The 13,875-nt window shown below is 41.7% G+C and overlaps 1 protein-coding gene across 13 annotated transcripts in view; it reads left to right on the forward strand.

Moving 5' to 3' along the window:
- Window positions 1–13,875, forward strand: part of BRSK2 (BR serine/threonine kinase 2) — a 321,619-nt gene that overhangs the window by 238,031 nt on the left and 69,713 nt on the right. For all 13 annotated transcript variants that reach the window (XM_074585673.1, XM_074585674.1, XM_074585661.1 and 10 more), the window contains exons 5-7: window positions 1,551–1,667; window positions 11,312–11,345; window positions 12,236–12,304. In XM_074585673.1, coding sequence (XP_074441774.1) covers window positions 1,551–1,667; window positions 11,312–11,345; window positions 12,236–12,304 — 220 coding nt within the window. The remainder of the gene's footprint in view (window positions 1–1,550; window positions 1,668–11,311; window positions 11,346–12,235; window positions 12,305–13,875) is intronic.

Raw genomic sequence — 13,875 nt, forward strand, 5'->3', positions numbered from 1 at the left:
GGTAAATGACCAGTACCTGTTCTGAACGTGTGCTATTTTGGAAGTCCCCTTTGGAAATATCTGTTACATTCCGCAGGTGTCCTGTTACAGTGTGTTCTGGTTTTGCATAGAATTGACCTGCATTATTTACAAGTTGTCTCTAACTGATCATTCCAGACCTCTCTTCAGATCAGAGGAGAGCATTTCCAAGACATTCGTCATGCCTCTCATGTTTCTCTGAGCGGGCAGCGACTGTCCTTCTTTACATTGGTATAGAGGTAGAATTACTCTCTTGCATCCATGAGGACTTCTAAAAGAATGTCTTAAAAAGTGAAGAGGAAATGGCATGAAGATAAGGCTGCCTTCCATTATGGGTGTCACTGGACTAGACTATACTAAACTGTGGTTCTTTTGCTGAATTCAGTTTTTGGTCAGGGTAACTGGTTTTAGTGAACCATTGTTGCAAATGACTGGTTTTTGCCCGACAACACGTGTGTTGTCAGCTGGCCGTTTCCTACAGGTTTGTGTTCTGACTGGGCACCGAATCTGGCCGTTCTGCCTGCAAGGTTTGAGTGCTCCTATTTGGAGCTTTTATTAGCAAGGCATCAAAGACTCATTTTGCCTACTCATAAGCAAAAACAAGAAAGGAGTTTCATCTTTAACCTGCCTGAAGTGCTCTTCTCATCTCTCTGACTCTTCAAGAGTTGCAAATAAAAATAAAAAAAAGCAAAGTCATCACAAATTTTGTGGAAAACTTTTGTCTTTGGATATAAAATCAAGTAAATATAATAGTTGTACAAAAGCACTCGAGTACTAAGAAGCAGACATGGGTGCACTGTGGTGTTGGCTGTGGGTAATGGAGATTAATAAATTAGTCATTATATGATAGCTTTCATTTAAAGCAGGAGTTGCCATCCTGAAGATCATGGCTGCTTGGCTCTTCCCAAATAATAAGAGAATCCAGCTTTGATGGAAAGGTGGGAATCCTCTCCCTTTCTACTGCTGGCACCATCAGTTATAAGCAGTGCTGGGTTGAAGGGATTTCTCTGTCAGAGCTAAAACCCAGAATTATTTCAAAGCCATATGCCTATGTGAGCAGCTCTCAATAGGGGCTTTTTGCAGTAGCATTTACACCAAGGATGCTTTTTTCTCTAAATATCAGTATTTTGTTTCCTGTTGTTGACAGAATATATTAATGGTGTTGCCTCCTACCTTAAGGAGCTGGCATATGATGGAGTATATCAGCCCTAAATCCAAGCTGAAATTCTCCTCCTACCTATTTCCCTCAGCCTCTCCCTCAGATTGTGTTGGTCTCACTGGAAGTTGAAGGTGTTCATTTGCTGTCAGGGCCCTGCAGGCTCAAGCCTTGCATTCATCAGGAGTGGGCATTTGGGATATGGAATATTGCAAAGATTGTATCTTGGAATGTGTGTTCTCCTGCCTGGGACAGGAAAAAAAATGAAGTCGATTAAACTGTAATAGGTTGGATGCTATGCTGGATAAAGAACAAGTTTTGGAGTGGGAAAGCTGTCGTGGATAATTTAACTCACACTTTGATCTTCTCTTTACAGCCACAGGGATTTAAAACCAGAAAACCTACTGCTGGATGAAAAGAACAACATCCGGATAGCAGACTTTGGGATGGCATCTCTGCAGGTTGGGGACAGCTTGTTAGAAACCAGTTGTGGGTGAGTGTCTCAGAACATATTGCAAAAATCAGTGATAGATTCCAGACATAAAATTTGTCTATAGTAGGGGTTTCAATAAAGACCTGCAGACTTACACCATGCATTGTTACTTCCCAGCAAGATAATAAATTGGTGTGATGCAAGTAGTGCATAAGATAGTTAAAAGAATGTTTTTTAAGTGCTTTACAGTGAAAAGCAGGCCTCTGTAGGTGTCACATATGGATATAAAAATCAAAGCTTTCATGTTTGGATTCATATGCATACACTGGTGTCTGTTTGCTTTCACTGGCCATATAATTTCGGAGAGCTGAAAGCAGTAGTGTTGTCAGTTTTAAGGAGGGGCTTTAAAAGTATTAGGAGGTGAAAAAAAACAATCTAGGGGTTCCGAACTGGGATTTGCTTGTCCTGATTAGGCTGCCTGCTTGCAGCTCTTCTCACGCTCCACGCTGCTTGGTTTCATCTCACAAGCAGGATCGACAGGGAGGCAGCAGGGTTCTTTGCAATTACAAGCAGGGCATGAATGCAGATGCAAAGCAGACTGCTTGGAGGAGTATTGCAGGGGCAATCTAAAAACATTTCCATGGCAATTCAGTTGCCAGCAAAAGCTTTCTAGGAATTTCCAGGGGAGCCAGTGTCGTGGTAGCCAGCAATAAGCCTAACAGCTGAGCAAAGTCCGGGTCCCTGGTCTGGGACAGGACATGCTGTCTGGGCGCAATGCCCTCTCATCACCATTGCCTCTGTGGGCACCACTAGTTCATGCCCCCCCACACCTCCATAGCGGTGGCTTGGTGCTGGGATGAGTGTGCAGGGGGCTGCCGCAGAGAGCTGTGGCAAGGGCAGGCAGGAGCTGCATCGAGCTGCTGCAGCTTGGCACCACTACGCCAGCTTTTAGCTGTGCCTGAATTTGTTATAACAGCGAGCTCAGCAACTGGAGTTGCAGACCAGGAGATTTCCACTTCTCCCACAGGAAGAGACCAACTCTTCCTGGCCTTTGATAGTGTGAATCTGATGATTCCAGCCCAGCGCCATCCTCAGCTGGTTGCAGTCTGTGTTTTTTCAATCTGCTCTCTGAGCCAAGGCAGTTCAGGGTAGACATGAAGCCATCGTGGTTCCCTGTACAGCCCAGCCGCTGCCTCTCAGTCCTGAGCTGTAGGGCTCTGCTTTTCAAGTCATGAGTAGTGGATAGCAAAATTATTTGAAGTTCATGATGTGATTGAATGCTGGTTGATGAGTACACTGAGACCCACCCATTCCTTCCTTGTCCATGTCAAGTCAAGAGTTGACCTCTTAACAGCACAGATGAAAAGCAAAGAGTTAAGAGCACACACATCTGTTGCTTGCAGCTGCTTTCAATCCTCCCTTATAGATTAGGAAATGAAGTCCTCCCTGCAGTTACCACAAAGCCTCTATACTCTTTAGATGAAATTTTCCCCTGTCTTTCCATGAAAAAAACAAGTGGAAGTGTAAAAACCAACCCAGTCTCACATTGCCCTGTAGGATTTTTCAAACTCCTCGGGAACTTCTTGGTAGGGTTCTTGTTCTTGTTAGCACTAGGCTCTATCATCCAGGTCTAGAGTCTCAAAGGGAGACTTCCTTTCCATAAGCTGTGCTGGAATCCAAACCTCCAGGCTTCAAGCAGAGCCAGCCCCCACATTGAGACCTTAAAACGCACTAATAAAGAAATCAATGGAACGGAAGAGACGTGCCTGTAATAAACAGAACACAGCAGCAACACTATGATCTCCTGCCTTGCAGATGCATTTTAAGTGCGGTGCCAATCACTAGGCCTCTGTGTGAGCTATTACACCACTTCATTAATTCTCCTGGCATGGAGCCCAGCATGGCTGATACTGGTGTCTTATGATCTCTCTGGTTTGGGGGGTGAAGGGAAGAAGGAAGGAAGGAATATATAACAATATGCCACACTGTTCACAAAGAAAGGCAATGCAGTTATGATTCCCTTTCCCTTGTAACACATACAGTAACCAACCTGAGAGCTTTTCAAGGCAACAGTTTTACCTACCCTTGTAGTTGGTACTTTCAGCCAGCATGAAAAGGAACAAAACAGAGTGAATCATGGCTGAGATACTGAACTTTAATGAGATGCTCCTCCGTGCACCCAGAAGTTAATTTCCAGAATGGTTTTATCTGTGCTGTGAACACTGATAATGAGATGAAACTGTAACATTTCCATTGACAGTCACGCAAGGAGTCTCCAGGTATTTCTGTCAGTCAGAGTGGGAGCATCAGATGGGGTTGAGCCGTGTGATGCAGCCAACTTCGTCAGTGCAGCAGAGTGGTTAGAGTGCAGTCAAGAATTCTGTGCTGTCACAAGTGAACTGCTAAGTTTAGTCCAAAGATTGGGTAGGCTTTAGGCCACCACAGAGCCTTGACTGGCCTCATGAAGATAACCACGTAGACTGAAGTATGCTGTATTGCATACCTCAGAGTCAGTGTTTTCTGGGAGCTGTGCCTTCAATCTGCACAGTTTTCTGTAGCGCTGATGCCTACCTGGAGAAAACAATATGAATTCAATCCAGTTGTGGTTGTGTAGGAGAAGGAGGTAAGGATGGACTTGCTGTTTCATTGACGTAACTTGTCACTGACAGACTGTGCCTCGATTGTAAAGAATCCCGATTACTAGAAATTTATATTGCATAAATCCTGCCTATATACAGCATAGAGGAATAAGCCCTGGTTTTAAATATGTGTCTATAGACTCCTGAGGGGAAGAGCACCTGTTTGTAGGGTCGGCAGGAATAATTCTGCTTACAATTTCTGCAGTCTCACGGGGAGATGGTCCTTGAAATGCCAAAGTAACACAGTGAGTCTCTGCATTCCTCCAGGAGCAGGGGAGGTCTGCAAGCAAACAGCAGACAAGAAAGGAAGCAGAAGATGTGGTAGGATGCTGCTTCTGTTATTTTAGATCTCTTCAGCTCTTTCTCCTCTGCAAAATCAGGCAATGGCATGCAGAGACACTCCCCTGTCTCTTCACCAGCAATCCTTCCCAGCATGCTGCCTTGCAGTGTTTCGGAACGGTAGATATTGTCCAGTCCATCCTGAGTTGTCACTAGGCAAGAAGAGTGAGTGCCTTATGGTTAAACCTCAGGACTGAGAGTCGGGTGATCTGAGCTTGATTTCTGTCTCTGCTGAAGGCATTCAGGGTGGTCTTGGACAAGATGCATTACCTTTCTCTGCTTCGGTTCTCTGTCTTAGCAAGTCATTGCAGTGCCCAAGTTGCTCTGAAAATAAATTGTAGTTATTTCTATACGAGTCTTGGAAAAGTGGGAAGGGTTGGAGAATTCCCTGGACCTTGTTTACTGGAAGAGGATACCGTTGAGTTACAGTTCTTGGGAGCTTGTAAATTTGCACTTACTTTGTTTTAAAGTTTGGTACCATGTGATAAACCCAGCCACAGCAGCTCATAGTATCAGTTTCAGGTAGAAGAATTCTTCTGTGAAGTGTTACCAGTGCAGGTAGAATTTTGATCCTGATGCTCTAGAGGGTTTCTGCTAGTAAATGCAAACTGCATTTTTCTAGTGTCAGTTTGAGTAAATTTTTCTAGAGAATGCAAACAAATATTCAAGTTTCCCATTTGCAGTTGAGGATACTGGAAATTTTCCTTTTTTTATGGGAAAAAACATTTAATTCAGATTAGACTTAAATGGTGGAAATGTTTCGGCCCATACACAACATGCATGCCCACACAAACATGAAACCAGTCTGAGGCAGACGAAAAGCAAGAAAAATTGTTGTTAAGTTGTTAAATTGGTGGTAATTCATAAGCAATTTAAAATGAGGATCATAAGGGAAATACTGGACAACCTTACTAATAACCATTAATACCAGCCTCACCTATAATACATCCCAAGGTATGTTAAAAGAGCTGTAAGTCTGCAAAATCAAGGACTGAGAACTTAAGATGTGCTGTTTTCAGATTGCGAGTATAGCATTAACTTAGCCCATGCACATTAGGATATGGCCATTAATTATGAGCTTGTACAGGTTTTTTCCAAGAAATCTTTGCCTCATTTGATGTTTGGATGGTGTGGTCTTTTTGAATAAACAGCTATTTAATGTTTGATTTTTTCCTCATCATTCATTTTATGGATCCATTCATAATTCCCTGCTCACTGCATTCAAGCCTTGCTGTGAATGCTAGGTAGGATTTTCATCGTAGTATCTTAGGTTTACAAACATTAATTATACTGTTTTCGCATTATGTTTGCCACATTGATCTGGTTATCTCCATTTATATGAGGACATGTGATTCTGCAAAATGCAACTCAAAATTATCAACTAGTTTTGAGTGTGTAGTTAGATACTCTGGGGCCTAATATCTGAGAATACTCAGTCCTTGATAACAGCCCTTTACTTGGACTGCAGAGTGCCTACTGACTGCAGCTGCTGCTCCGTGTGCTTGTAAACACTGTAAATCAAACTTCGGGTGTGTCACACTGTGATTTTGAAAACTGTGGAACCTACAACTCTAATTACCTGTGAACATCTCAGTTTAAGGCACCTGCTCATTTTCTTTCACAGAAAGATTCTGTGGCAGGGGCAGAGAGAGAATTTGATTCTCCAGGATGTCAATCAGCTGCCTCAGTCAGAAGCTTGTACTTCATGGCACTAAACTTCCTTCATATTGCTACAGACTTTCCACAAGTAAAACAGAGACGTTGGGGGCAGCAATACATCCACCACCCCACCCTGACTTACCCACAGAGTACAGTATAACCTCTTCAAGCTTTATTTTAGCAATTCTTCACTTTTGAATACTTAACTTTGCAATCTTTATGCCCTTTTAATACAGGGGTCTGTTTCATTTTTTAAATTAAGATCTCTAAAAGGTTCCAAGTCTTAATAATTTGAACTGATAGATTAATTAATGAACTGATTTACAGGTTCCCCAAAACTGTAATTGCGCTCAATGAGTAAAGAGCTGTAAGATTTAGCTGAGGGTTAGATGCTGAGTTTTCTCCTATAAAGCTAAATGACCGAGTTGAAGCTTTAATGGCAAAATAGCACTCAGCTTTAACTACAGCTACTATCTTAATTACAGCCTTACCTACAGCTACTGCAGCCTTAACTGCCCACTGCTGCTGGAACTGTTTCTTCAGTTTCCCCCATCTTACTTTTCTGCGTGATCTGTGGCTATCGCTTTCTCCACTCGGGACACTCTAACATATGCCCTTCTCTTGAAGAATTCCCTTTATCCTTTTTGCTGCTCCTCTGGCGTTCCCCTTCATCTCAGCCCTTTGCTACCCAGCAGGGGGGGAAAGCGCTAGTGGATAGCTTCTGTCTCTGAAAGCCAGCTTGGAGATGGTGATTAACAAGGGAGGAAGAAGTGGCTCTATCATCCAAGAAACAGCAAAAACAGCTAGACATGGGAGGACTTTGGTGCACCTGTACAACCTCCTGTATCAAGGTAACTTCATGCATAAGACAGAGGGAAGGAGATTTCTTGTTCCTCCCTCTCTACAGAAACTCTGCCTCCAGCTGTGAGGCCTAAAGAATGGCACTCAAAAAAGCTTCTCTTCTTCCCCAGATACCATCTTAAGGCATGGGACCAAAGGACCTAGGCATGGACACTCATCTTTGATGAGACCTGGGAACCCGTCAGGCAGTCTAACACATGACTTGCCACACTGTGGAGTGGGATCACACAGCTTTCCCCGTGCTTCTTGATGAACCAACTGCTTCTCTGGAAAAGCAGTTACTGTATATTCCCAGATAAACCGTACATGGGCAGGCTATTTGTGTGTGCACAGTGCAGTTCTCTCTTACCTACATAATGAGAGCTGTAGGTCACAGGCACATCACATCTGCACTGAAGATATGGCCCTGATTGTCTCGGATCTGCTGTAGCTGCACTGTAGCTTGATGTGCACAGGTCCAGAACTACTTTTCTAGCTCCTCAGATGAAATTCAGGATAGATATATCAAGGATATATACATTTCTTTCTGAATGCCTGACTTACCTGTCCAGGGCTGTCCTGGATTTCACCATTGCACTCTGGCTTATTTCCTCTGGTTGAAATCCCACATAAATGCTTTGCTAAGGTCCCCCAAGGTCCTTAAGATTATTGTGTCCTAGAGTCATAGCTGTGAATGACCATTCAGAGAGCCCTTCCCGCCCCAGGCAGACTAGGCTGGGAAAATCCACATCACCCTTGAAATAAACACTGCCAACCTCGGTGCTTTTTTTGCAGCAGTACCCGCAGGCAGCAGCTGCATCTTGATCTTGCTGAGCGATATACTTACTTGTTATCAAGGGCAGATTGTGGCTTTTGCTGCACAGAGATGTAGCTGAGCGATGAGGAGATGGCCTAGGGGAAGAGGCAGGGAATGTTACTCTTGACACACGTATATTGAATAATTATTGATAAAAGCCAAAGAAATATTCATGACTGTAGAAAGATAAATAGATTTTTGATTAAATTTGAGTTTTCTCTTTAAAGCAGTTGAAGTTGCTCTGTGATTGGCAGCATGGAAATGAGTTTTCTATGGATTCTGGCTGGCCGGAGGATCCCTTTTAGAGCTGATAGCCAAGATAATGCTGCAAATACCTAGCTAGCATGTGCTGGCAAGGATTCAAAATTACTATGCCAGAAACCTGTGCTCTCTGGGCAGTTGCACTGCAGCTGTTGAATGATCAAATCAATCCAACTTGTTCAAAGGATTTATTATAGCCTTTTCTCCACCCATTCCCCTAGATTTTAGTAGAATTTCGGTGGTGCCTTGTAAGACACCTAGCAGATTCCACTGCACTCCAGCTGACGTCAGGAAGGTAAATGCTTTAAGTGCATTTGCGAGTGGGACACGTAAATAGGTATGTACCTATCTTGGGTTCTTCACAACACTTACATTCTTCTTTTCAAGGATGTTAGCCCAGGAAGCTGTCAAGGTTGCATTGCTCAGCATCCACAATTAAGAGTTCTGAAGTCTTTCTTGGAGTCATCCCATACAAGTAAAAACTCAGAAGCACTCTGCAAATTCAGATACTGACTCTTCCAGCACTCAGATGGCATGGCCACCCAAGAAGTATTGTGCTGAAGGATGGTGCTGAACTGTATAGCATACTGTGCAGAATTTGAGAGGTCTAGCTTAAGATTCTAGCTCAGCCACAGACACCACCTGTAGCAGCCATTTAATGTGCTGTGTGTCTTCATGACTCACCTTCTGTAGGAAAACTAATGGTAACATCATACCTGACAGAAGCTAAAATGCATGCAAGACTGAGAAACTCAGACACACTAAGTGACAGGAGCTCAACAGTTACCTAGATTGTGTCTGCACTTGTTTATTTCCCCCGGATATGTTTTCCAGAAAACCTAATGTGACTCAGCTATATAGAACATGTTAGAACTGGTCTCTCTATTCTGATGTGATTAAACTGAGTGAATGTCCATGATCTGACGTAATTCCTATACTGTTTTTGCTACCACGTTTTTTTCCAAATTATAGTTGCATTACTACCTTCCCTACAGCTCCTATACTGCCCTCTTTCACTGTTCTGTCTAAGCAATTTAGCACTGGTTACAGTGGGCTGTGCTTGTCCATCCTGGTTTGCAGTCCCAGTTCTGGTGCTGCTCCTTAATTCTCATTTGTGTGAACCTTAAGGATGGCCTGTACACTATACACCATTTTTATGATAGGAAAAAAAGACACCACCACTAGTCAGGCATTCTCAGAACAATAATTTAACTTGTCTTCTGAAAGCTTGTAGAAGCATGCATTAGTCCAGTGACATGACTGTTTAGTGGCTAAAGCTTTGAGGTATTAAAAAGAACAGGTGTAGAGTAGCTGTTGGATTGCTATAAAGAAGCAAATTCACAGGGAACAATATGCGTTAGAGGGTTGGGAACACATACATCATGTTAAGCAATTCATTGTCTCGCTCTGACCTCACTTTTTCTCCAGCAGTGGCCAGCAATATGCTGCAAATCTCCCATATCAGCCCCAACTTAGTCAAGAAGCAACAATTTTATTAACTTACTGTCTGTTTTAGCTGTATTTCATTATTGTTGCCATCAAGCTCTTTGTTACTATAGAAGCTTTCGCCCTAAAAAATTAAAGCCTCATACAAATCCCAGTGAATTCAGTCATACAAACTTTTGTGAGGTATGAGAGCTGTGATGACATTGCTCTTGTAGTCAGAAGAGTAGACACGTGGTGAGGTTCTGGTCACCTTTTTCAGACTATGGTCAGCTGCAGCTTTTAAAAACATTAAGTAACCTTGTCCATGTCTATGTGGCTGCCAGTGACAGAGCTGCCAAGAGCTCTGTGCTACCCATTAGGCACAAGTCCACTCTTTTTGGTCTCCCAAGGACCAGCTCTGGCCAGCTCTGAGGGAAGGCTCTGGTTTTCATTATCTGTTTTGACTCTTGAGTTGAGGGTTTCAAAACCCAGTTTAAATTAAGACACTTGGGATCACTACTGAGCAGATAGATACTGGTTAGAATATCTGTGATAACCTGTGAAATGGGGGTAGGGTGTATTAAATATTGTCCTAAACTTCTGAATTCCACCTTTTCTAAAATTTTTATCTCCTTGCTTAAGCTTTGCTGTCAAGGTAGCTGCAGTCTCAAGTGTACCCTGAGTTTATTACCATGGTCTGCCAAAAGCTGTGATATCAAATCAGGGCGTTCTGTGCCCATGGGATGATATTTTGCCATAGGATAAGCGTAGCGCGTATGGAAATTCAATTAATGGGCTGTCTCACTGGGCTTTAATGTAGCATCCTAGCACAAAGCAAACCTCCCGGTGCTTCTGTTTTGCTCATTACTTTGTGAGACAGGTATTGCCCAGCCATGATTGTGTTTGTCACAAGAAACAAATGCACAAATGAAGACAGGCTCAGGGACTGCTGGGAGGTGTCAGTATAAACAATAGCATGATTTGCGCACAGGTCTCAGACAGTTTCCATCCCTTTTACTTGTCAAGTTACTTTAATGAAGGCTATAAAACAAATAGCTGTGGCTATAATCTTTAGGAATTAAAATGATTACCTGGCAAGTTGAAGTAATTAACTATTCTCAGCCAGGAATCAAACCAGAGATATATGGGTAGAAGGATGCGAAAAGAATATATTAACTCACTAGGTAATAGTACTACTGTCCATCCTTTTTAGTTTTTTAAAGAAAAAAAATAAATTACATGTTGAAATCATGTATTGGCAGCTTTTATGACCATTGGAGTAATTGAGAGCAATCTTAGCAGACATGCAAGACATGGTTTAGGGACGGCATGTGTTTGGTCTGAAAATATTGTTCTGTCTTTTTTCATATAAAAGGCTATCCGGCGTGGGGCTTCCTTCTAATTAGATACAAGGCCATGCTAAAGGGTGGGATTAGAAGTCTGGAATTCTATATAGTCACGGAATATGCCTGATCTTCACTTCCTTCCTCGCTTTTAAGAAATTCATAGTAGGGCCATAGTATTTTGAATTATACTACTTCTTGACCATTTTGTGAGTTTCTTAGAAATGTGTTGTCATTCAGGTAAGGAAAAAAGTGCTGGTTTTGCACACTTGCATTCTGTATAAGCAAGCCAATCATGATTCTGCTAAACAAAATGGAAATGCACATAATCCATAAATACCAGGATGTTACATGCTCATTTGACTGTATTTTGTGTTTCAGATCACCACATTATGCTTGCCCTGAAGTCATCCGGGTAAGTTGGTTAATATTAGCGTGTATAAATACATTTTTTAAAGTGTCACTCGTTGCAAGTATGCGGATAGACCTTCTGTACGGGAAATCTGTTGAAGGCAGACAGCGTTGGAAAGGACACGAGGAATGTAGCTTTGGTTTTGTTTGTTTGGCTCAGCCCTGAATCAAGCCACATCGACCGTATGAGTGAAAAGATCGTGTGTTATTCTCACAGTACCCTTCGTGCCATGTGATCAGGCAGAAATACAGTAGCCTCGCTTAACTTGGTGCAGTCCCCTGCGCTTGCTTTCCTGTCTCTGATGTAGCCGTCATTTCAGTAGAAGAACTGGGGTTTGCTGTCAGCGATGTTGGTTTCCGTTAAATGATATGAACTATCCTTTCCCTCTACTCTCCCTTTGTCCTCTGAAAATAAGTATCCAAGGTTTTAGTGGCCAAGATTCCCTTCTTTTAAAGCCTATCTTTAATGTAAAGCCAAGCAGGAAGCATACAGAAAAGACTGTCCAGACAACACTATGAGTTTGCAAATAATGTGACTGGTGACAAGCTCCTTGAAGAACCAGGAAAGAGGCAAACACCTTCTTGACATCCCTAGTGCACCTCTGACACTGTTTAGGTACCAGGTCTAATCATTTGTGAGTTGTCAACCATTGTTTCCCTGCTCCCCACTTCTGAGCCTGTTCTCGCAGATACCAGATACGACTGTAAACTAATGTTCATAAAAATTCAATTAATGGGCTGTGTCATGGCCTCCTAGTTGGGAAGGCCACCTTGGGAAGCAGGTGGCTGAATTGAAATGTGGGGTTTCCCATTCTCCCCTCTCTTGTTCTTCAAGGATAATTAATTCGTTTACTAGTGAGCAATCTTTTGAACCTCTGTGTCATTGCTGTGCAGGGAGAAAAATATGATGGAAGGAAAGCAGACGTCTGGAGCTGCGGAGTCATTTTATTTGCGTTGCTAGTGGTGAGTCATCTTCCTTGCGCTATCCTTTAAAAAGAAAAGAAAAATCAAAAATGCTGCTGTATTTAATGACAATTTTATTGACATCATGTACAGATGGGTTTTTTTAGTTCTCCTATTTTTATAAATCTCAGTTGCATCCTTTCCTCTTATTTCTACATCAGTCCCAAAGGAAAAGCATGAGGAATATTTCACTGTTTCTTTGAAATGCTGCTGCCCTGCACAGGAGAGCGTAGACAAGCGTCAAAAACTTGTCTCCATAAATGTTCTTTGCTGTGTCGTGGTATTGCAGCATCTTTTTTACTGTAAAGGATGTGTGGGGTTACAACTTCAGGATACAGAGAGTGTCAAATAAGTTATCCTTCACAGGATCAAAAAATGGCTGGGTTTGAGAGGTGTTTGGTTTTTCTGCTGTATGTATGTATGTGTTTCACTAGGTATATGCATACATTAACTGCGGTGTTTTATCCAGAGAAGATTTGAGTGCAACAATTTTGTTTCATGCAAGTATTGAGCTACATTTTAATTTGGTACTCTTGGGAATATAAAACTGAGCCAGTAGTACAAAGTTTAAATTAGTTTCCATCTGGCTCAGTAATACTTTCTTTAGTATTCAAAATGTTGTAACTTACTCTTCTTTCGATCAAAGTTTCCATTCTCTGTGGAGTTTACTCTGATTTGCAGTGGTATTGTAGTACTCCTAAACTTACAACAATTGGATGTCCAGCTGAAGGCAGATGGGCTTGGCATTATCAGTTTCCATAGTATAATGTAGGAAAATATAGTTTATGTTCATATAAGTATATACCATGTGCAGATTGGATACTGTATATGAGAATAGATTTTATGCGCATGTTAATTTTTTTCTATCTATAATAGCTGAGGTGATCACCTACAATTATAAAAATAAGAAGCTTGAAGTCAAATTTTGATGTCCTTACATATTTATTAGTAAACCTAATTACTTCACTTAAACGTTTTATTTTGACAAAAGCACTTGTACAATGTACAATCAGATTTAGATTCCGCATATTATTTTTTTTTCTAAATACTTGAAAATTTTAAAGGATTTTTGTTTCAAAAAATATGCTGGTAATTTTTTAATGGCCCAAATCAAAATACCTTGAAGTAATCTCAGTATGATGCTTTAATTCATCTTAACTAATCTTACTCAGTTTTTCTTTTTAGTCGTTACAATTCACTGACATTTTTGAAGTTTTGGATTTTTTTATCTTGATGTTGCAAGGGAAGAATTTTGACTATCTCACTAGATAGCACCTGGTCATCTATTGCTCCTGAGCAGCTATTTTCATGGCTGATAAAATAGAGCTGTATAATGAGCTCTTAATATAACTTCTTGAATTTGTAAGAATAGAAAAGAGGATGTGTCAAGATGGTTAGGATTCGTACGAGTGGGCTTTTCATTTTCAGGGGGATTCTGTCAAGATTTGGTGTCTCTGTTGCTGAATCTTCATCTGTTCCTACATGTATACATAAGCCTGCAAAACGACTGAAATAAGTCTATTATTGATGGAGAGTGCGGAGCTCTCCAGGTAATTATGTCAGGACAAACC

The sequence above is a fragment of the Larus michahellis genome, chromosome 4 (assembly GCF_964199755.1).
Source record: "Larus michahellis chromosome 4, bLarMic1.1, whole genome shotgun sequence".
Classification (NCBI taxonomy): domain Eukaryota; kingdom Metazoa; phylum Chordata; class Aves; order Charadriiformes; family Laridae; genus Larus; species Larus michahellis.